General features: G+C 36.0%; 1 protein-coding gene across 2 annotated transcripts in view; it reads left to right on the top strand.

The window, feature by feature from the left end:
• Positions 1–23,707, top strand: part of SEMA3C (semaphorin 3C) — a 189,383-nt gene that overhangs the window by 113,114 nt on the left and 52,562 nt on the right. For both annotated transcript variants that reach the window (XM_020984473.2, XM_020984474.2), the window contains exons 7-11: positions 6,891–7,010; positions 13,184–13,326; positions 14,548–14,662; positions 16,226–16,295; positions 19,720–19,864. In XM_020984473.2, coding sequence (XP_020840132.1) covers positions 6,891–7,010; positions 13,184–13,326; positions 14,548–14,662; positions 16,226–16,295; positions 19,720–19,864 — 593 coding nt within the window. The remainder of the gene's footprint in view (positions 1–6,890; positions 7,011–13,183; positions 13,327–14,547; positions 14,663–16,225; positions 16,296–19,719; positions 19,865–23,707) is intronic.

Genomic DNA, 23,707 nt, shown 5'->3' with positions numbered 1-23,707 from the left:
CAAAATGTAACATAATAACTGACTTAGGATTTTCAGGCTTTGATGTTGTGAGGTATTCATTGCATATACAGAACTTCAGCACTTCATAGCACCTTAGTGTTCATCAGATCTGGTAATAGATTAGATAGTGCAATTTCTCATTTATAAATGAGGAAGCTAAGGCCCGTATAGGTTAACTGATTCACCCAAAGTGATACAATTAGATGGTGGCAGGCCTGAGTTTAGAACCAAATCTCCTGACCTCACATCAAGTATTTTTTTTAAATATACTGCAATGTCCCCTACATTTGTTACTGTGTTGTTTTACTGAATAATTGAATATTATTGGTAATAAATGCAGTAGTTGCTGGTACATCAAAATCTTTTGTGAGAATTAGAGTACTAAGCATTAGTTTAGTCAATGTTATTACTTGCCAGTATTTGTTGTGATGGGATATGACAAGGTGTACCATATAGATAAGAAAGGAAAAGGTTGATTAGAATTTGTCTTTTCACATAACTTTGGAGACATTTAATTTTCAGTGGAAATGTTCATAATTATATAACAGCTTCATTCTTGAGGCTGACTTTAGTTGGTTACAATGGTGAATTTTTGTGAAAAGTCAGTATACTGAGAAACTTGGAGTATACATTCATTATTTCCATGGTTTGCCTTATGATGATGCACATTTTTATTTGGGAGACAATATGCCTTCAGATTCTTAGTTGTGACAATTAGACTATATAATAGTTTGTCGTTTCCATACATCTACACTCCACTGAGTTCGGTAAACTCAGAAAATCCCTATGACTTTAAAAGGGTAGAAAGACTTTGAGATCACCTTGGATCATTGTTACTTTCTGAAGGAAAAAAAATGGAATATTTGACAACTTCACAAGATTGCTGCAATATCTGCCCTTCCATTGTATGACTTTCTTGAGCTCTGGCCATTTTCAGTCATTGCTAAAGCACTAAATGGCCGAATGAAGTGACTTTAAGAACATTAATCATTGTGAGTTTTTCTGGTGCAGGGAGTTCCAACTGTACAGTCACACAGCACTTGGTGCAGTATTTCAAAGCAAAACTTTCTAACTTTGGAAAAATGAGAGTTTCAGAGAAACTCTGAAAAGAATTTTTTTTTACCCCTACAAAGTGTATTTTTTACCAAGGTAGATATACATCAGTTAAGCCTTTCATTAGAGCAAAAAAAGCACAGCAGGACTGGCAACCTTGCTATAATAAATTAGAGTGAACTTAAGGAAGGAAGTGAAGCTGACAGAAACATTTGATACTTGATTACACAAGTAAGTATTGTGGATTGTTTAAGACCTAGTTAATTAATAAGCTGGTGCACATTTGGATTCAAAATTGCATTCCCTCGTACTTTTATTATTATTTTTTATTGATGCAAACATGAGAATTGCAAGAGCTATGGTAGTCAGCCTGTGAGACAGGCAGGATTGGGCACTGAATGCCTAGGAGGAAATCAAGCACAAGAACATGAAATAATTAATTATAAGCTGATAATAATTTAACAGCCACATGTAAACACACACAAATACACATGTATGTGTGTTTCTGTACAAATATTTTTATAGCCTCTTAAAGAAGCCAAATTGTTCAAATACTTTGTCCTGCCCGTTTTGTGTATCCCATTACAATGGACTCCCACATGGGTTTGGACCCCTACTAGGAGGAGAGGCAAGGCGGCACAATGCCTGCCATACCTGCTTATGAACTGGTAGGGGTCCAGTTCATGACCTAGTAAGTAATGCAACAGGAACATTCCACAAGGCCCATTCTCAATCGCATTCTTTCTTCTTACTGACTAGAAAAGGCCAGAGAGCCTCAGACAACATGGATCATGCCAACATGACCACATTCTGAGGGCTGCCAGGGGATTTACTCTGGAACATCAGTCAAAGAACATAGCTTTGTGGCAGCTCAGTCAGACTTCAACCTTGCTAAATTTGATTTTTAAAGATTGCTGTTAGCTTCTGTTTTGTACCCAGGGGGTAGCATTGATGCTAACCTGTGGAATTTTTTTTGTTCCTCAAAGGAAGAATTTATATGCCTTTCATGTATGTTCCTAATATATAGGCTTTATTTCCTAGGTTAAAGTACATAGAAAATGTAGGTACTTTCTTCTGCCATTGTTGATAAAAGGTCTTCTTTCCATACTTTTATTTTTCTTGTCTACATATTACCTTTTCCTCTATGTTTAATTTTTTTAAATCAGTCTGAATTGTCAGAAAATCCTAAAAGCCTTAGAGAAATTTTAGTTGTTATTCAAAATTGAATACTTTTTAAGAATGTGTGTTAAAACTGTGCAAGGGCCACTGTAGTTAGTCTTAGATAGTAATACCTTTTTATAAAGCTTTAAAGTTTGCAGATTTCTACCAAAACATCTGTGAGTGAATAACTTGCTTATCAATTTAAACAAATAAACAGATCTTTTCCTCCTCTCCTTTATTTTTTTTAAACTAGTGAGAAACATTGTGGTATAAAATAGTGGTGTCAGACTCAAGTGGAAAAGGTGCCACTAAACCATTCACAAGGTTCCATGTGGGCCTTTTGACTTAGAATACCACATGTTAACATTATCTATGTTCTATTGCATTTTTATTTATTTTGTTAAATATTTCCAAGCTACATTTTAATCTGGTTCAGTGAGTAACAGGAGTCACAGCCCCTAGGTGTGTTTGACACCTTAGAAGAATACTAGACCGGCATTCATAACCTCAGGATCCTAATAATGCTCCCTCCATTTGCTGTTCCTTCAAGCTGGACATATTACTTAATCTTTCTAAATCTTACCTTCTACTTCTGACAAATGGGGATAAAAACATTTGTACTTTTTACCTCAGAGTTGTTGTGAATCTCAAATGAGATAATTCACATAAAAGTGTTTGTTTCTAAAACAATATGTACACATATATTATGATGTATTAACTAGATGTATTTAAATTTTAAATTTCACCCTTGACTATGACTTCATACACACACACACACACACACACACACACACACATATATATATATATACATCTGTTCAGTTTAGATAAAAGTCATGAAATATCAGTGCCTAAAGTGACCATTCATTGAATCAGTAAGTATAAATTAAGTGATTAAGTGCCTAGGCACTGTACTTATCACAGGGAACATGAAAACAAAATTAAAATTTCTTGCCTTCAAGGTGCTTACACTCTCTTAGTTCCAAACAACACATGCACAAATAATTTATACACAAAGTAAATATACTATAGTTTGGGGACAGGAAATAGTAGCAACTTATGGGTATCATGCAGAAGCAGGTGTTTGAAATGAATTTTGAAGGGATTTCAAAGTAGAAAAAAATATTTATTCATCTTTTGCAATGAGGGAAAACCTGTACAAAATCATGGATTTGGGATATAGAATGACATGTAGAGGGAAAAGCAAATAGACTATTTTGGATGAGGCTAGCGCAGGGGTGACAAATATATGAATCCGTGGCAATGCTGCTGAACCACATCAAAATGTAATTTAGAAATATTTAGCTGACTAAAAATATAACAGTACACAGATAATGTTAATATGTGGCTGACCAAGTTATTGTGCATCTGACAAGGATCCTTATGGACAGTTTGGCCATTTCTATTTGAATTTGATACTACTGGGCTGAATCTGTGAAGGGGAATAATGTGCAGTGAGTCAAGAAAGGTAATATTAAGTTAGCCAGTGAAGAGTATTAGATGGCAAACAGAGGTATTTCATCATAGAGGCAACAGGAAACTGCTGAAAGTTCATGAGCAGGCAAAGGACATTGGTAAGCTAGATCTGTACTTTGAGAATGTCAGTTTAGAAGCTTGGTAGTGGATGGATAGAGAGGGCAGAGACCTGAGGGAGGAAGTTCAATTAGGTGGCCCAGGTGAGAGGTAATATGGGCTTGAACTAGGGGATATATGTAAGAGGGTGATACAGAAGATGAGGGACAGTGAAGGGTTGAAGATCAATCAATTTAAAAAAGATACAGTTATTATGCACCTATCCTTTGCCAGGACTAGAGACACAAAGAAAAAGTTAAATAGTTTGTGCCCTCGAGGAGCTTACAGTCATTAGGAGAGATTATTTACACATATAGAAGAATGTATAAAATAAATACAAGTTGATTTGGAGGGAGAGGGTGTCTGTAACCAGGGCCATTTGGAAAAGCTTCATGTCAAAAGTGGTGTTTAAACTGAGATTAGAGGAAACAAAGAATTCTGTGAGGTAGATAACGAGAATCGAGTATATTGTAAACATGAGTGACACCTAGTACAAAGGCATGGAGATGAGAGAAGTTGAATCTCAGTTGAGGGACAGCAAAAAAAAAAAAGTCTAAGGACTATAACTCGAAGGTTGTGAATTTTATCAACTAGATAGGTGGCTATTATATTACCTACAGAAATAAGAAAGTTTGGAATATTGAACTTCAGAGGGGGAAGGTGATGAACTCCTTTTTTGGAAATGTTGAGTTGGCAATGTCTCTGGGACTTAGAGTTGAAGATGTGCAACAATAAGTTAGTGATATGGAACTGGGGTTCATCAGTGAGACTAGAGTTGGATATATAGATCTGGGAACTATCTGCAAAGAGATGAATAATGAAAACCCATAGTACTTGAGATCACCAAGAAGCAAGGGGTAAATGGGTGGGGGGGAAGATGGAGATGGACAAGAAAAATAACAAAAGGAGGGCCAAGGTTTAGGGGACATCTATGATTAGGGTGTAGGACTAGGATAATGATCCAGCAAAATAGACCGAGAAGGAATGACCAGATAGGAGGAAAACCAAGAGAGATCATGGAAGAAAGAATATCCAAAATGAAGGGGAGGTCAGCATTGCCATATGTGGAGGAAAGATCAAGAATAGTGTGGACTGAAAAAAAATAGTCCATTTAATTTGACAGAGATTAACTATTCAATCAATCAATAAACATTTATTAAGCACCTACTAGTTATCAGACACCGTGTTAAGTACTTCGGATGTAAATACATGCAAAAGACAATTCTCTCCTCAAGGAGTTTAAAATCTAATAAAGGAGACAATATGGAAACCAATATTTATAAAACAATACAGAATAAATAGGATTTTGTTTTAGGCAATTGGGGTTAAGTGACTTGCCCAGGGTCACATAGCTAGTAAGTGTTAAGTGTTTGGTCTGAGGCTGGATTTGAACTCAGGTCCCCCCTGACTTTAGGGCTGGCACTCTATCCACTGTGCCACATAGCTGCCCCCCAAAGAGGATTTTTTCAAAAGAGGGGAAGCACTGGAATTAAGAAGGGTTACAGAATGCTTCCTATAGAAGGTGGGATTAGTTGGGACTTAAAGGAAGACAGGAAGGTCTGTAGTCAAAGCAGAGAAGGGAAAGTGTAAAGTGTTCCAGGCATGGAGGATTGCCAGAGAGAATGCCCAGAGTGGAGACAGAGAGTATCTTGACGCCAGGAGGCCAGTGTCACTGAATGTAAGAGTGTGTGCTGGGGAGTTATGTGTAAGAGGAATGGAAAGGTAGGAGGTGACTAGGTTATGAAGGGCTTTGAATGCCAAATGGAGCATTGTGTATTTGTTCCTGAAGGCAGTAGAAAGCCACTGGACTTTATGTGTGGAGAGGAGGTGACATAATCAGATGTGCATTTTAGGGAATTGTTTTAACAGTTGAATGGAGAATACCTTAGAGTAGTAGGCAGATCTACCAGTAGGCTGTTGAGGTAATCCAGGCATGAGGTGATGAGCACCTGTACTAGGGTGATGATGGCAGTCTTAAGGAGAGAATGGGGCAAATTCAAGAGACCTTGCAAAGGTGAAATCAAAAGGTGTTTGGCAACAGCTTAGATATGGGGAGTGAGAGATGGTGAGGAGAGAGGAGCTCAAGTTGTTAGCTGATGGTCTGGAAGGATGGTGTTGCTCTTCACAGTAATGGTTATGTTAGGAGTGTGGCTTAGGGGGGAATATAATGGGTTCAGTTTTGGACACATTGAGTTTAAGAGGTCTATTGACATCTAGTTCGAGATGTCAGAGAAAATGAGAAATGTGAAGCTGGAAGTCAGCAGAGAAATTGGAGTAGGAAAGGCAGATTTGAGAATCATTAGCATAATGAATGGTAATTAAATCCATGGGAGTTTATAAGATCACCAAGTAAAGTGATATGGAAGAAGAAGAAAAGAGGGCCCAGGCCAGAACCCTGAGAGACATCTATGTTTAGAGGTCATGATCTTGAGGAGTATCTAACAAAGGAGACAAAGAAGAAGTGGTCAGATAGGTAGAAGGAAAGCCAGGGAAGAGTGGTATCCTGGAAACCTAGAGAGAAGAGAGTATCAAGGAGGACAGCGCAGTTAACAGTGTCAAAGGCTGCATAGATGAGGGACCTGAGGTCAGGAGTGATCTGCTAGTTCCTGCTAGATAGGGACAAAATGGAACTCTAGCATCAGTTCTTTAAACTCCAAGTTCAGTGTGTTTGTGGGTGTGGGTGTTTATAAGTTTATTTACTTGATGGTGGCAGGGTTCACTAATCCTGCATGTTAGTTATTTGGAATTATTTACCTTTGCCAAAATATATAGCCTGTACATTGGGATCTAGCAAGATTAAATTCTGGCAGAAGCCTTCTCACATGTCTGTACATTGAAATGTGTGTATGTGTATATGTGTCCTTCTGCCTGTATGCCTCTGTTTGGCAGAAGTAGACTTGTTCAGGAACACAGTGCTTGATTTTTATTTAACTTGAATTTTTAAATTAGAATAATGGCACATCAAGAGTAAATGTGTGTGCTAGCACCTTACATGGCTTTATACTAATAGACAAGTAAGTTCATTTATGCCTCTAGTAACACAGAGCTTTAAAAGATAAATAAGTCTCTGTTCAGAATTTGTCTTTTTTCCCTTTCCATTATAGATGAAGAACTCTTCTCAGGAATGTACATCGATTTCATGGGTACGGATGCTGCTATTTTTCGTAGTTTGACCAAAAGGAATGCAGTCAGAACAGATCAACACAATTCTAAATGGCTGAGTGGTAAGACAGTCATTTTAATGGATCTTTTTGATTCTCACATACCAGCCTGTTTTGTTATTTCTGAAATTTTCAGAAGGGAAACTGGGGGTGGGGAATTGTCAAGAAAATAACATGTCCCAGATAATGCACTCCTGGTGTGATTGATGAAGACTCTTATAGAGTTGATTCTAAATATTTGGCTAACGTGAATAATTTAAATAGTCTCTGATTTATGTAACATTTTACCATCTTTATCATAAAGTAGTTGTCACAGAATATGTGTATATATAGTATATATGTGCATATGTGTGTGTGTGTGTGTGTATAGACACACACATACACATCAGTTTATGTCACATTGGCATATAAGTCAATAAACAGGATCTCTTTTGAAAGCAATTATTCATTACATTTTGTTAAATTATACAACACCTTATAAGGCTTGGAATCACTGGATTACATTCTAATTTATATGTAATTTGATGGTTTAAAAATAAGCCTGAGTTGTTATGCCGTTCTTACTACAGCGTTCATTAGAGATGAGCAGGAATATATTCACAGAAATCCATCTGCTGGGGTCTCAGAGAAATGTTTATCATAAGAGTCCCTCATCTGATCTTACTCTGCCACTCTGGCCTTTTGCTTAAGAGGAAGGGGGAAAAAAACAAATCAGGGAGATCCTTGTCACTATGCCTTGGGGAAAATGCCTTACTGACACTCAATGTGGTAATCTGTTTAACACTGCCCAGATGATCATGAATCACCCTAGTAAAGCATCCAATTGCACTGAAATTCCAGTGCGAGAAAGCACTGATTGTGCCTTTGTTTTTCAAAATTATTCTTCTAGTACATCTGGAAGCTGAGACTTCTGAAAGTTTTTTATGGTCTGAGAATAAGGAGACCCTCTATGTCTTTAAATGGCATCATAATTTTTTCTTTGAAATTCTTCCCCTTCATTCAATATGCTGTATTTTAATGTAGCTTTTTTTTTTTAGTTCTTCAACTTTCACCTCCTTACTCTGCTTCATTGGATGTCTCTGAACGAAACTGAAGTGGTGTGCCAAGGCAGTCATGGCAAACTCACCAATAGAAATAAGGGCTGTTAAAGTATACATAAGGATCTCTATGAGTCACATGTTGATTTAGAAAACTACACATATTTTTATATTTATGTGTACATGCACATATGTATATGTACAAATAGTGTGTGAATGTATATATAGATGCATGTATTATATATTAAACATGTATTATAATATATGTTGTATATAATATCATATATTAAAATCAGATGGGAACTATACTTTTATTTAGTTCAGGCCACACTGAGGAGTTATGGGCTGCATTTGGCCTATGGGCTACATGTTTGACGGTTATACTCTAATATGTAAACATACATACATACATCTTTCTCATCAACATTTTGTATATGTATAATATATATGCATACAAACTGTGAGCATTTATGTGTATGTATGAGAATTTTGTGTATATATGTGTATATTTACACATATACATGGAAACACACATACATGCACACACAGTCCAAGGAAGAAGAAAGTATACAAAGAGTGTGAACATAAAATCTTAGAAATGGAATAGATCTGAGACTCCATAATACCACACTCACAGGCTCCATATTATAAATTAAAAAAACAAAAACATAACAAAACTAAGTTATGCCCTTACTTAGGGATGAAGCCAAGACTAGAACCAGGTCTGCTAATCAATCCTGATCTGCCCTGTGTTGCTGAGTTCTCTGCTGCAAAAGTAAAATGTTTCCTCCACTTAGTTATGTAAGATTATTTTCATGTTTCCCTTCTTCACAGCATGTTTGTAATTGTTGCAGACAATGGGACTATTGGGGAAGAAAAAATGTTGGCCCGTTTTTATCAGACACGGTGGAATGTGAAAAAAAAAATGACATTTAATTCTATTTTCCCATGGAAAGTAATAACAAGGAAAAAAACATTTAGCAAATATCTATCCCCTAATTAGATTGTTTCTGTCTTTCCCAACTCATTAATGTTAATAATAGTGATGGTAGTAGTAGTAATAGTTGAAGAAGAGGAAGAAAGCATTACATATTTTTATGTTTTACAATTTAAACAGCACTCTTTTCATAAAAATCCTGTAAGGTAAACTGGGAAAGGAATGTCTTTTCCATTTTATAGATGAGGAAATTGATGTTTGGAGAAGTACTTATATTTGAATAACAAGTGAGTGTTCAAGCCAGGGCCTTGGCAGAATATATTACATGTACTGGCTGCCTAGCTCAGCATTCAGTATTCTTCCTGGTACTCCGGTCTTAAGAAGGGGAAAACAACAACAAAGACAACATTTTTTTTTCAATAATGGCTCACCTTTATATATCACTTTAAGGCATGTAAAATGATTTATTCACAAAAACTCAAATAATGGCCTTCCTAATGTTTTGGGGTAATTATCCATTTCCAATGAAGATATTGGCAACCTTTTTTTTTTTTAAAAAGATTCATTGGAATATTTATTATATATGGTAAATTCTAAATCCTGTATCACAGGATTTATAATAAATGATGCTCTAAACTTAATAATAGCTGGTATTTATATAGCATTTTAAGATTTGCAAAGTATTTTATATATAGTATCTCTTTTGATCCTCACAATAACTCTGCAAAGCAAGTACTATTGTTATCCTTCTTTTACAGAGGAAGAAGGTGTGGTTGAAGGGAGCTTAAGTGACTTGCCCTGGGTCACACAGAGTCTGAGGACAGATTCAGACTCAGGTTTTCCTGATTCCAAGTCCAGCACTCACTGGATCCATTATGCCATCTGGCTGCCACTTTGCTGACTAACTTCCCTATTTCTGCCAAGGGCCCGCCATCTTCTTAGTAATCTCTGTTTCATAACTGTGAAGTAATCCTTAACTCCTTTCTCTCCCTCATGTGATCCAGCTATCTACCAAGTCTTATTTATTCTACCAGCAAAATATCTCTCACATTTGTTTCCTTTTTTTTCTCCACACACTTGGCTTCAATCTAATTGAGCCCCTCATTACCTCTTGCCTGGATTATCATAAGAGTCTTCTTATTTGGTCTCCCAGTCTCTTTTCTCACTAATTCATCCTTTATGTGGTTGCCAGAATAATTTTATCTGAGGCAGGAATCTGATCATGTCTAAACCTCAATTGAGTCCTGATTGTTTCTAACAGAAAAAAGCAACTCCCCAGAGTAGCATTTAAGATCTTGGTCATTCAGGGTCCGATCTCTCTGCCTCAATTTCCTCATCTCTAAAGTCAGGTAATAATAACATCTATTTATCATAATCATTGTAAGGATGAAATGAGATAATATTTGAAAAGCACTTTGAAAAATTTTAAAATAAGGGGCAGCTAGGTGGTACAGTAGATAGAGCTCCAGCCTTGGAGTCAGGAGGACCTGAGTTCAAATCCAGCCTCAGGCACTTGACACTTACTAACTATGTGACCCTGGGCAAGTCACTTAACCGCATTGCCTAGCCAAAAAGCAAAAAGAAAAAAAGAATCTTAAAATGGCGGAAATGACAGCTATTATTATTAAGCACAGCAGTGGCTAGATTATAAGAATCTAAGCAGTGGATAGATTTTAGGAATCTGAGCAGTGGCTAGATTATAAGAATCTGAATATCTTAATGGAAACAAGGTGGACCTTATATACAGAATGACTGTGGGAGGGACCTAGGATTGGCCAGTAAACTGAGGTGAACCTCCTGGGACCTGGACCTTGTGGCCAAGGAAGAATGGAGGCTAGCTAGGATTAAGGGTGGGCCAGGGGCCATAGGGAGGTAAGACAATGAAGGGGAGATTGGGTGTGGCCACATTGAAAGGCCAATTGATGGGATTATAACCTCAGGCAAATGCCAGAGATTTGGCCATGGTTTTTCCTTTCTAGGGCCCAGATCCCAATCCCATCATTACCCCCTCAAATAAATGGGACCCAAATTCTTTTGGAGTAAGGGGCGAAGGTCTCAGCTTCTGAAACTGATTTCTGCTGGCAAGGAGTGTAGCACTATTCTTTCCTGAAGAGGGTCCCAAAGAGGAGGTTGACTGGAATCAAGCAACAGCATCCAGGGCATGTGGGGACATTAGCTGGTGCTAGCTGTTTGCTACCAACTGTAGGTGAATGGCCCATAGTCTAGAAGATACAAGTCTGACAGAAAAACCTTCAGGGCCCAGATATAAAGGAGGGACTAGATTTAGGGCCCAACTTTGAGAGGATAAAACATCCTTAGCTCTGTTTGGATTCAGATTATTTAGTTTTCCAACCATGCAGTATCAAATCTACCTCATAGCCAGACTCAGGAATAGCCAGGTGGGTAACATTCACTTTCAAAGGAACATAATGGGGAAACTGAGCCAGGAGGATCCCATCTTAGACTGAGGCTAGAATTGTCCTCTCAGCTTTTCCCAATGCTGACTTCCTACCAATATCACCTTCTCTGAGTAGCTTGTGCTATTTCTCTCAGATGGTGAATTATTGATTAAGCCATCAGACAACTCAAAATAAAATCCTATGAGTTTTTACCTCAAACAGCAAGTTTTTACTATTCAGAGCTTAGGAAAAACTTTCCCATGATTTACATCTCATTCTTAAATTTGTCCTGGTGTAAAAAACCATCATTGGAGATTTCTATACACTTGCAAATTCTCATCAAGCCATACATAACCCAAACAAACTTTTTGGCTAGTTTACACATTAAAACAATAACCATCAATAGCTAAATTATTTTATTGGTAACCAAATTATGAAAAGTTGCTTGACATAACTGATACAGAAAGTTCACCAATTTGAAATTTGAAATAAACCCATTACCAATCAGGTGACTTCAGTTTTGTTAAATGCATTTCCAAATTACTTTACACAGAGAATCAACATCTCATCATTAACAGCTAAAACTACAAATTTAAAAGAGCATGCTTACCCAAGTTTTGAGGCTAGCTTCATTACTTTGAGCAGGATGTGCTGAACCTGGGTGATGCTTCCAGGCAAAGGTTGCCCTAGAGCCCAAGGCCATTGCCTCCCCCCTTCCTTCCTTTCCCAGGTTGGGGAGGGCAAAATCAAAGGTGAGGGGTAAAGGGTGAAACTCTCTTTTCCTATGAGAGGGGTTAACAGATACCCTCTTGACTCAAGGGAAGGGAGTTACCAAGTTGTACAGGTGTTTCAAAACTCCTTAATGATAAATCACAAAACCTCTAGAATATGCCAAGATATGTTTAGCTATTCTAACTTTCCCTGTAACCTCCATGAAGGAGGATTCAGAGATGCAGAGGGAAGGGAGTAAGTAAGCCTCAGGGAACCAAAAAGCAACTGCAGTTTTCCACAATTCCCTAATGCCAAAAGAATTAACAGAATTGAGCGTACACTTCCAGATAGGACCTCTGTCCTTGTCCTCTGTGCTGAGAAAGGTGTAGCCAGGTCCATGGCCTTGAACCCACCCAGTGGACCGAGAGCCTGAGAGCATCAGGCCAAGTGTGAGACAGCCTTGTAACTGTCTGCCAGAAAAGCACCTCCAAGACTTGGTGCTTGGAGAGTGACCCCCATCTGCAGAGCAAGAAAGGAGGGGAGGGAGGAGGCTTACATAGCTTTCAGTCTTGGCTGGAGAAGAACTTGGGGTTAGGCAGTTTCCCCGTATGGGCCACCAAAATGATGCAGTTTAGGGGTTCAGGGATCCTGGGACCCCAAAATCACAACATACAGGTCCTGCCCAAAAGAATTTGATCCAAGCCTTCTTTCAGCCAAAGACAAGGTGTATTAGAACATCCATCATATTGGGCAGACTCTGAAGGAGTCTGAACATTAGTAAGCTATTGGCTAGATTATAAGAATCTGACCAGTGACTAGATTTTAGGAATCAGAGCAGTGGCTAGATTATAAGAATCTAAGCAGTGGCTAGATTATAAGAATCCGAGCCTTGCTATTCTTTTTAAATTTATAATAAAGTTATGTAAATTTCCCCCCTCCCCCTCAACACATTCTACATTCTAGTCAGATTGGCTAGCTAGCTTTTTCCTTAAGTGTTTGTTTTGGCCTTTGTATCACTATCATCTAGCGTAATGCCTTACAGAGATTATTATATGCTTAATTAAATGGAATTATATATCACACGTTTGCAAGTGAATTAATGATACCTATATAAATATTCTTAATTGTCACCTTTATTTGTTTTCTTTCTAGAACCTATGTTTGTAGATGCACATGTTATACCAGATGGTACTGATCCCAATGACGCAAAAGTATACTTTTTTTTCAAAGAAAAACTAACTGACAACAGTGGTACTACCAAGCAGATTCATTCCATGATTGCTAGAATATGTCCTGTGAGTATGTTTTTGGAAAGTAATAACTTATTTTAATTGGATAAGTGAAAAGAAATACATATTGCTTTTCAAATTTGTTTGCTTGCTCCTGCTAATTATGCTGTGTTTGAAATAAAAGTAAGTTTTATTTAGATACAACTCGAATATATATTCGGTGGGGAAGCAGAGCAAATATTTAATAATGTTTGTCCAAAAAAAACCCCAGTCTTTTGTACAATTTATTCATTTTCCATGTTGTAAAAAAAGTATCTACACATATAGCATAGGTTTATATGCAAAAAAAAAAGATCCCAATAAATACAGTTAAATCTCACAAGTTAAGACTAATGGTGAGGAAGATCCATCTAGATAAGTGAAAATCACAGAGTATTTTCAAAGTACAAAAAATAACCTTTTCTGTAGTTAAGTACAAAGGTTGATGTAGGATATTGTAAATTTTTCATTGTATCTGAAAACCATTTGCTCTCCTAGGCACACCAATACCCTACTTATCTAACAGATCAAACTTTGCTCCAATTTAATTAATCATGTGAAAAAAGGAGCAAAGCCAAAAGGAAATAAGAGATTTCTGAGTAAAGAGGAGAAGGGATGCTATCATATCCATTCTAATTTGCATGAGAAGTATATGATACTGTCCTTTGGACCTTACACACATCATGCATATAAAACAAAAGATTAGAAGGAGTGAGGGCATGCTGAGCAGGAGATAGAACTATCTAGCATAGGTCTCTGGAGCCATGATGTATAGCGTAGAATAGTAGCCCTCAAGGGAATTATTACATTTTGGCTGATTGTAATAATTGGTGTTCATAATGATGCCCCCAAATCACCAAGAAAAGGTTAAATAATGTTCAATCTATATGGAAGCATGCAACTCATTTTTAAAATGGTATCAGCCGTTAATATTTTAAAAATGAAATATCTAGTTTTAGAAAACTGGGCAATGTACTCTACCTAGAAAATTATTTATATTAATGTAACATTCCTTAATAATGACAGGTACATGAGGCACTGCTTTATTTAAAAGATACTTCCTAAAATCTTGTCTCATTTATCTATCAGGAAAAGGATCAGTCTTTAAAAGGTAAATATTAAATATCACCTCATAATATTATAGGATATTCACAGTTAGTGGTGTCCAGTTATGATTTTTTTTATATTAATGTTACATTTAATGTTACATTTAAATCTGATGTGATTTGTCAATGCCTTTCTTTTCAGAATGACACTGGTGGACAGCGTAGCCTTGTTAACAAGTGGACCACTTTCTTAAAGGCTAGATTAGTATGCTCAGTGATGGATGAAGATGGCACTGAAACGTATTTTGATGAACTAGGTATGTTGTTTGGGTCAGAGATTTGGTTTTTAAGAGACAATTTGTAAGAATTCTAACTTAAAACAATCATTAGAAAATTTCATATTCAGTATGAAAGTGGAGTTGATATTAATAAGTAAAGGGAATTACTCTAATTTGCCAATTTAGATTGCCATTTTATATATGTGTGATTTATTACAAGTTCAGAAACTATAGCTTCTGGCTAAGAAATGTAACTGCTCCTTATAATTCTTTTTTTTTTTTTGAGAAAGGATGTACTTTTCAATATAGTCATGTATTTATGATTGTTATATATAGGTCTTGTGCATTAAATCAGAACATGGGCAGGGCTGATAGTTTTCTTCCTTTCTTTTCTCTTTCTCTTTCTCTCCTTTCTCTTTCTCTTTCTTTCTTCCTTTCTGTTCTTCTCTTCCTTTTTTACTTCCTCCTTCTTTCCCTTCCCCCTCTTTCTTTCTCTCTGTCTCTCTCTTTTCCACATTTATGCATTTGTGTATATGTATAGAGATATCTTTATCTTTCTATCTTTCTATGCACACATACATATATATATATCCAACACACAAAATATTTCTGCTTGAAGATAGCTGACCTGTGACTAGTCAGTTCCTGGTCAGATATCTGTTGGACTAGCTCGTCTCTGAGATCCTTTTTAATTCTGAGATTCCAAGTTTGAATGGGATCTATGTTTGTACCAGAAAGACCAATCTGTCTTGTGGGATGAATTGTAAAGAGAAAAGACAAAGACTAGGAGATTGTTGGGAGTCATCAGACAATGAGAGTCCAAACTAAGGGAGTGGCTGTGAGTAGATTAGGGAGGGGATGGATTCAAGAGGTATTACAAAGAAGAATTGATAGGAATTAGTGATTGACTGGCTACCTTTGAAGATTACTTCAAATTTACCAGGCATGGGTGACCTGGAGAGTCATTGACAGAATGGAGAAACTTCTACAAAATTCAGTGGAGAAAAGATGAATTCCATTTTAGACCTATTAAACTTGAATTGTCTGCTGGGATTTTTCACACTGGGAGTTCCCTGTATGAGTGGTACTATGTGATCTGGGCAAAGCTTGACTTGCCAGTGGAGGTTTTCAATGAGCACTATAAAATTTGAGCTAGTCAAGGGATTAAAAAGAATAAGGATCACAACAAGTTCTTTTTGTATTGGAGATGATTCATGACAGGAGGCATGCTGTTTTTTTTTTGTTTTGTTTTTTTAAAATACAGTAAATCCTCAACTTTTGTGGGAGTAATGTTCCTAGAAAATGGCACAAAAGTCAAAAGTGCAGATGCTGATACATTGAACCTTTGGTGAAATAGAGGGTTATGTACCTATGACCACCAAAACCTATAATTTTTTGCTAGAGATTTCTGAATATACACTGTCCTGAATGTAATTCTCTATGACAAAACATACCTCAGGCATACTTTTTTGCATAATTTTAGTGTTATTTCAGTTGTTGAATGTTTAACTTACACATTTAATAAATGCTACAGGTAGCTATAGTATAGTGGCAATATTGGATTTGAAGTTTTCAAATAACTGTATTTTTTTTCTTTTGTAGAGGATGTCTTTCTGCTAGAAACAGATAATCCTCGGACCACACTTGTGTATGGTATTTTTACAACATCAAGGTAATCATCTGTTTTTTTAAAAAAAAATAATCTCTATTCTTAATTAGCCTTAAATTATATAGAGTTAATAGTATTGAATGGACTTTTCTATGTGTAATCTAATTTTCCTTAACAGTTGGGATATACCTATTCATATCAATTTACTTTCAACAGATTGATTGGCAAATATATTTCAGCTATATTAAACTTAAAAAAAATCTTGCCATGTACTGGTAGAATGTTGTCTTGATAGAAAGAGGAAAAATTTGATTAATTGAGCAAAAATTAAACAACAAAATCTACCAGTTGAATTAAAATCTAATTTTATTTATTGATCAATAACTTGGCTAGTTTGTCAAGGAAAAGTGATGACAAGTCTGCTAAAAAAAATGATCCAAAATTGGATCTTTAAGCTTTCTGTTAGTACTGATAGGTACATGAGATAATTTAGACTCTACTTCAGGAGACATTTTTGAGTGCTTCTGACTTGATTTCTATACCAGAAACCATATAATTATATTAAAACATGTGAAGGCTTTTTTTTTATTATCACAAATGTATAGGATTCTAGAATCTTTGAGTTGGGATTGACCTTTGTGATGCATTAGCACATTCTTAGAATCAGAGAAGAGTGCTTTCTTACAGCATCCTTCACAAGTGGGCACCCAGTCTCTGCTTGAATAGCTGCAAGGACTTCATGAGTTTTTGTTGTTATACACCTCTAATTCTTAGAAATTTCTTTTATTTGAAAATCTGGCTCTCTCTAACAACCATTGGTCTTAATTCTGACATTTGAAGCTACAAAAAGGTTTAAACATTTTCTCACATGACAATCCTTTCAGTATCTGAAGATATTGAGATCTCTCTTCTTACCTTTTTCTTTCCCAAGTTCCCCATCCATTGTCTTCAACCATTCCTCATACGAGTTTTTAGCTCCATACTTTTTTTCACCAAATTCCTCTGGATGCACTCAAGGTTTTTTAATATCCCTCTTAAAATGTGAACAGAATTATCTGAGCAAATGGACAATGTATTATTTCTTTTGTTCAGAACCAGTACATCTATTAATACTACGTAAGATTGTAGTATCATTTTTAAAGTAGCAACTGAGGAAAAAAATGTGGCTTTAGTGGTCCCTATTTAAGCTGCAGGAGGACAAATCTATAAATGAATCTAATTTTAAAAAGGAATAAAAAAGAAATAGCATGGGAAATTGGAAGGTTTTAAATTTTTATTTTGAATTTAACGTGTTTTTGTCTTCAAAAAAAACTTTTTTAAACTATTGTTCTTACAATGGAAACTGGATTTGTGTCAAGGACACAACAAATTAAACAAAGAGGAGTTCCAAATCCTCAAGGCAGTTTTAGATTTAAGGGAAAGATTTTATGTGTCTAGGTTTCTGTTTTTCTAAAAGCTAAGGCATTTATTTTTATAAAAATTAATCCAGGATATGGATATGTTAGATGATTAAGGGTAAGGATCACACTATTTATATAGATTTTGTTTTCATATCAAAGCCAATTATTTTTACCCCTATATTCCCTAAATTAGGCATATAACAGGAGAGAAATGTTTGTGATGAAAACCAATTGTTAGTTTTATTTGATCTGCATGTGTAACTAAAGGGCATGGTTTTTTGGCAAGGACTGAAATAAAACTTACAAAGGTATATTGTCTGATTTAATATGCCTTTTTGAACCATGTCCCTTTTTTTGTCTATGACTACCTAGAAAACTGTATAAAAGAATCAGAAAGAAAATGATGTTATACAATTATAACTAATGTTCATCACGAGAAAAATCTGACATCATTCTCCTAATAACGTGGTTGTAAGTGGAGATGTTCGTTAGTTGATAAACATTTATTAAGCCCCTAGTGTATTCCTGACACTGTGCTAAGTACTGGGGATACAAGGAAGAAAAAGGTACTCCCTACCCTTCAGGTGTTCACATTGTAATGGAGGAAGACAGTTCATGAGAAGATGCTGATTAGCTGGGGATGGAACACCATGGGATGATGTCATGAGTGTATGATGTTCACATATAAACTTTGAACTTCTTGATGCCATGGTTTCCTTGGCTTCAGTAAAAGTTACATTGAAATTGACATGGAATTCAACATGTGTTCCTTGAATTCAGACATCAGTTTCAGTTGTTGGTGAGAAAAAGGGAGAGCCTGGGAATACCCTTTAGTGGTTCTATTCCCAGGCAGTAAGAAAACATACTTTAATATTACTGATGCTCTATAATCACAGCTTAATTAATTAATTCATGTCAGATGAAAACCTTTTTTCCTTACCTATCAAGTTGAGAATATATGTCAGAATCACATTGTGTTTACCTTTTTGTGTTAGATGATTCAGGCACATTAATCATATCTGCATCATACCTTTTCCTTTTATCTTATTAATTTCCAGTAGAACAATGATAACAACAATAATGAACATAATACAAAAATTATATATATATGTATATATATATATATATAAACACATATATAATATAATAATAACAAATCTATATCTGTTGATTTATATGTTACACATATGAAGGGGAAAATAAGATTTACAAAGTAATTTATTTCTTTTTAACTTTGATAAAGGGGTCTTTAACAAGGCACTATGAAAATAATTTGTCCAAATATTGCCCCCAAAGTCTGAGATACAGTCATCCACCAATTTATACTGAGACCTGAGGTAAATGGACTTGCATTTAGAAAGCATATACTGCAGAGGGGTATGTTACAGCTCTTGAAAGTCCCTTTGTTGTTATCTTCAAGATGTCACCCATAGGTATAGAATAGTATTTCTGCTAGAAAGCTTTAAATATATGTCCAATCTGTCCTTGCCAGTGAGGCATACCCTGTACACCAACTGTTCTAGGAATGCTGCTCTATAGAGTGCCTTTAAGACATTGAAAAATCTTCTGTACTCTTCAAAACCTACAGAGACCTACTCAGGCCAAAGGGATTATGGAGAGAATACCTAGTGGGATTGTCTGTCTTCTCCCTTCCCATACCCCAAACCATTTGTCTTCAGAGGTTTTGCTAGAATGTTTCCCAACTCTCTCTAATCTCTCAGACATAATTGGTTTGATATTTTATGGATGACTCCTAGAATATGATAAAGTTTTCTCATCTTATCTAAATCCAAATGCCTGTATAATGTCACTTCACTTGATTAAGCAATTTTTTTCATACTTAGTCTAAAGTCTTTTGTGTTTTTTTTTGACACATTTTCCTACCTCGTTAAGGTTTAATGTGGGATGGCGTGTTTTGACTGATTTGCCCAATCACTATTCTAGTTCATATTTGAAAAGGTAATTCAAGGCCATTCTCTTGGAATTCTTTCTCAGTTCCCTGAGGAAAACCATATCCATATCAATTAGCTAATATCCTATATGTGTTCAGTCTATGAGGTAATTTTTTGCTTGTCTGTTTTCTTCAGCTCAGTATTTAAAGGTTCAGCAGTGTGTGTATATCACTTATCTGATATTCAGACTGTGTTTAACGGACCATTTGCCCACAAAGAAGGGCCAAACCATCAGCTGATTCCATACCAGGGGAGAATTCCTTACCCCCGTCCTGGCACTGTAAGTACCTACCTTTGTATATTTGTTGTCTTTGCATAATTTGTCAAGGAATTAATACTTTGCCCTTACTGCTAGCTAAATATAATGGAGTAAATATTTGTTCCTTCAAAAATTCATCATAGCTTGTATAAACTAATTGCTTTTCAAAAGTTTGAACTTTTTTGTTATTATCATTATTTGTCTAGCCCCTTAATTTTTTTTAAAAAGCATATACCTAAATGGATCTTCATAACAACTCCGTGAGATAAATGTGGCAAATCCTGGTTGTAGGCACTTCAATTGTTTTCCCTTTGATTTATCTGGAGTAACAGTTCAGGAATAAGGAAGAAATAACTCATTTGTAGATGACTTCAAGAACTTATGAAGTTCTCTTCTTTTATACATGCCCTTATAGTTTCAAAATTAGATGCCATATGTCTTTAAAAGTGGTAACTTTTTATAGGAAAATTCAAAATTGGAACTGTTTATAATTATAATCTAAAATGAAATGCATTTAAGTCAGAGTGATTAAAATAATATTCCAAGTAGAACTCTAGAAGTCACAAGCATGAAAAATCAGTTCCTAAATGAAATTACTTGGGTGGGGGGAGCTGGGAAACAAGATCAATTTATATGACCAAGTATCACTATTATTAAAGACCCATAAATTCTCTCTATGTATGAAGATACATAGGCGACAGTGCCTGACTGAAATTGGAATTTTTCCAGCCCTTCAATGATAACATTCCTACTATTTTTAGGTAGCATTTATTACATTTGGTCATCATTTGGCCCATAGTCTCCTACTCTTAGCAGTACTGATTAATGTTCCTATCTTGGTTTAAATGGCATAGAAAGCCCAGAATTAAGAGAAAACACTACACAATAGGACTGCCTAAAAGAATTATTTTTTCCCCCTTAATCCATTACACTTGATGGAATACGGTAATAGAAATTGTAAAGAAATGGAAAACACCTAAGTAAGACAGATCTTTTGGAAAATGAAAATGATTCAGAGTGAAACATTTGCATTTAAACTTTAGAATTTATTTGACTGGTATTGGCAGATAGTTATAATTCAATTTATATTTCTCTCACTTTTCAAGGAGTTAAAGAATGTTAATATTTTAGAGCTTCCTCAGACCTGAGAGATTTTCTAATCCATCCCTCTCCCCTTCATTTTATAGATCAGAAAACTAAAGCAGAGAGATTAACCAATTTTGTCAAGGACTCCAAGGTTCAAAGCTAGTTAAGGGGTACAGACTGGAATCAAGGTCTGCTAACTTCTATTTCATTGCCCTTTGCACTAAATAAAGGAAAATAATTATAGACGTAAATTGCTCTCCAAGATGCTAGAAAGGAATGCAGTGCCTCAAAAAGCTTTCAATTATGTTTTTAATAATTTGGAATACTTTGTATATAAAGAGGTCTAAAACTTATAGCCTAGATTGTTGGATTTGAAATAAGTCTGTATGCTGTTAACCTAATTCTGTTAAATCTTAAGAAAATATTTCTCACAATTAGAGTTGTCCAAAAGGCGAATAGATTTCCTTGGGGAAAAATGAGCCCTTCTTCTCCTTTAAGCAGAAGCTACCTGACCATTTCTTGAGAATATTGCAGACAGAATTCCTCCTTCAGGTAGTGTTATGTCTTGATGCTGGTTATATCTTCCGTATTGATGGGTAGCTGATAGGTTCTGTAGACAGAAGTTATCTGTAGATAGAATCTAGATTACTCTGAACCTGATCTGAAACAAAGCTTTCCTGACCTTTACTGTTAGAATTCTCATGCATACCATGAAAGATATTTATGAGCCTGGGCCCAGTTGTCATATAGACATCTGTGAATGTACCCATTCACAGTAAATATGATGGGCAGAAATATTCCTATTTCAACATTGACAGACATTATGGCTGTACTGCTCCTCTCTGTCTCAACTAGTGTAGACTGGTATCACTAACTCTATCATGCATTTCTAATAATCACCATATGAAAGCACTATTTGGCATCCTTCAGTTACCTCATAGACAGGATTACAGAGAGATCATTCATACATATACAGAATACCACCTGTCTCCCTTTTAATCATCTCAGCCCATGGCACTGCATTCTATCTATAATAATGACAGGTAGTAGTTTGGCTAAATGAATATTGAGCTTCTTTCCTAAGATTTAATGATGCTTTGATTCCATTTACTTGTTCCTATCAGGCATTTCCCAACAGATGATGCTTTTCCTAGCACACAGAAAACTCTTAGTAGCTGATTTCTAGCTATTTGTCCTCTAAGTAAAATGTATTGTTTTAAGATTGTGGTGAAATGGCTTTGTATATTTGAATTATCTGTCCTTCTGGGTGAAAGGGAGAATTGGAAATGAATGAGGGTATTTTTGGTTAAGAATAACAACAAAACCAATCATTCTATATGTCAAAGTTAAATGGCTACTGAATTACACTTAGCAGAGTCTTGTCCTATGCTCTATGTAAGTCATTTAATCAGAATATTTATTGAACTTCAAGGCAAAAGCATAATTGTTTTGAGTACCCAGTAGAAGTAGTGAGGTGGTATACCATTCAGAGTCCTGGACTGAGACTCTGGTTCATTGGGGTACATATCCTACCTCAGCCATTTAATAGTTCTGAGACACTGGGAAAAGTCTTTTAGCTTCTCTCAGTGTCAGTTTCACCATCTGTAAAGTGGAGATTATAATAGCCATAACACCTCCCTCAAAGGACTGTAGTCAGTATCAAATGGGATAATGTATGTAAAACATTTTACAATCCTTAAAGCGCTTTATCAATCCATTTATTATTATTATCATTAAATATTATATTGTTATCTGTCACTGTCGTCTTAACAAAAGGCTTAATGGAGTCAGAATAGATAATTTCATATACCAGCAGGGAACTGGTGAGGACTGATGCAGTTAAATGAGAGAGAAAGAAAATTTTTTTCTTCCTTTAAAGAGATCTCCCTTTGTAAGGTATGAATATGTCCATTAACAACACATTGTGATGATTTGTGGTGATATATAATGAAATTTGGGAAGTCTCCTTGGTCTGCTTACTTGTTGAGTTTTTGACACCTCATTGAGTATGAATGATTGAGTCATGGTATTTGGGGATGATTAAGTCAAAGTTACAACAGATTTTATCTGCTCTGCTCTATTGGAGTGGGGCAAATAAAAGACCTTGCAGATAACAGAGAGAACCTGATCAGGGAAGACCTAAGCACATACATGGACAAAAATAGCTCAGGTTCCCAGATATTGAAGCTTGTACATCAGTACAGTGATCCAGAGGATATCTCTGTTCCAGAAATGGGAGTGACAGAATCTTTCAACTCCTAAGATGGCAACCTCACAGAGTCAGAAACAGAGCTTCTTGGCCTGAAGTAATAGCTGGTGATATCAAGTAAATTTCCAGGTCTTAGTCTTCTAGAGAGAAGAGGAGGCTGCACATGTGGCCTTAGAGCTGCAGTACTGACCATCAAGGGAGTGAGACATGGTGGAGAAGAGCAAATCTGTAGTTGTCCTTTTCTTTTGCCCTGAGTTGTGCAGATCATTCATGCCCCAGGAATACTAGAGTTGAATATCTCATGCTCTTCACATCCAAAATTCTATTTCAGAGAAGCACCATATATTAATTGTGACACTACTATAAATCTAGAGGACTGTATAGCAACCTGAGCTGGGGCACTGGGGTGTAGGTGTCAAGGGAATTTGCCAAAAAGGGGAAGATAGTTATGATTATTTTGGGGCTCCAATAAGTCTTCTGCATGTTTTTTTTTTTAAAAAGTGAGCTAAAGGCTGACCTGTATCTGAGATATATTGTAAGACTGAGTGCTTGCACAGGAGCTGAGGACC

The sequence above is a fragment of the Phascolarctos cinereus genome, unplaced genomic scaffold (assembly GCF_003287225.1).
Source record: "Phascolarctos cinereus isolate Bilbo 61053 unplaced genomic scaffold, phaCin_HiC Scaffold_1;HRSCAF=81, whole genome shotgun sequence".
NCBI classification, from domain to species: Eukaryota; Metazoa; Chordata; class Mammalia; order Diprotodontia; family Phascolarctidae; genus Phascolarctos; species Phascolarctos cinereus.
This window is presented reverse-complemented; position numbering and strand designations above follow the sequence as displayed.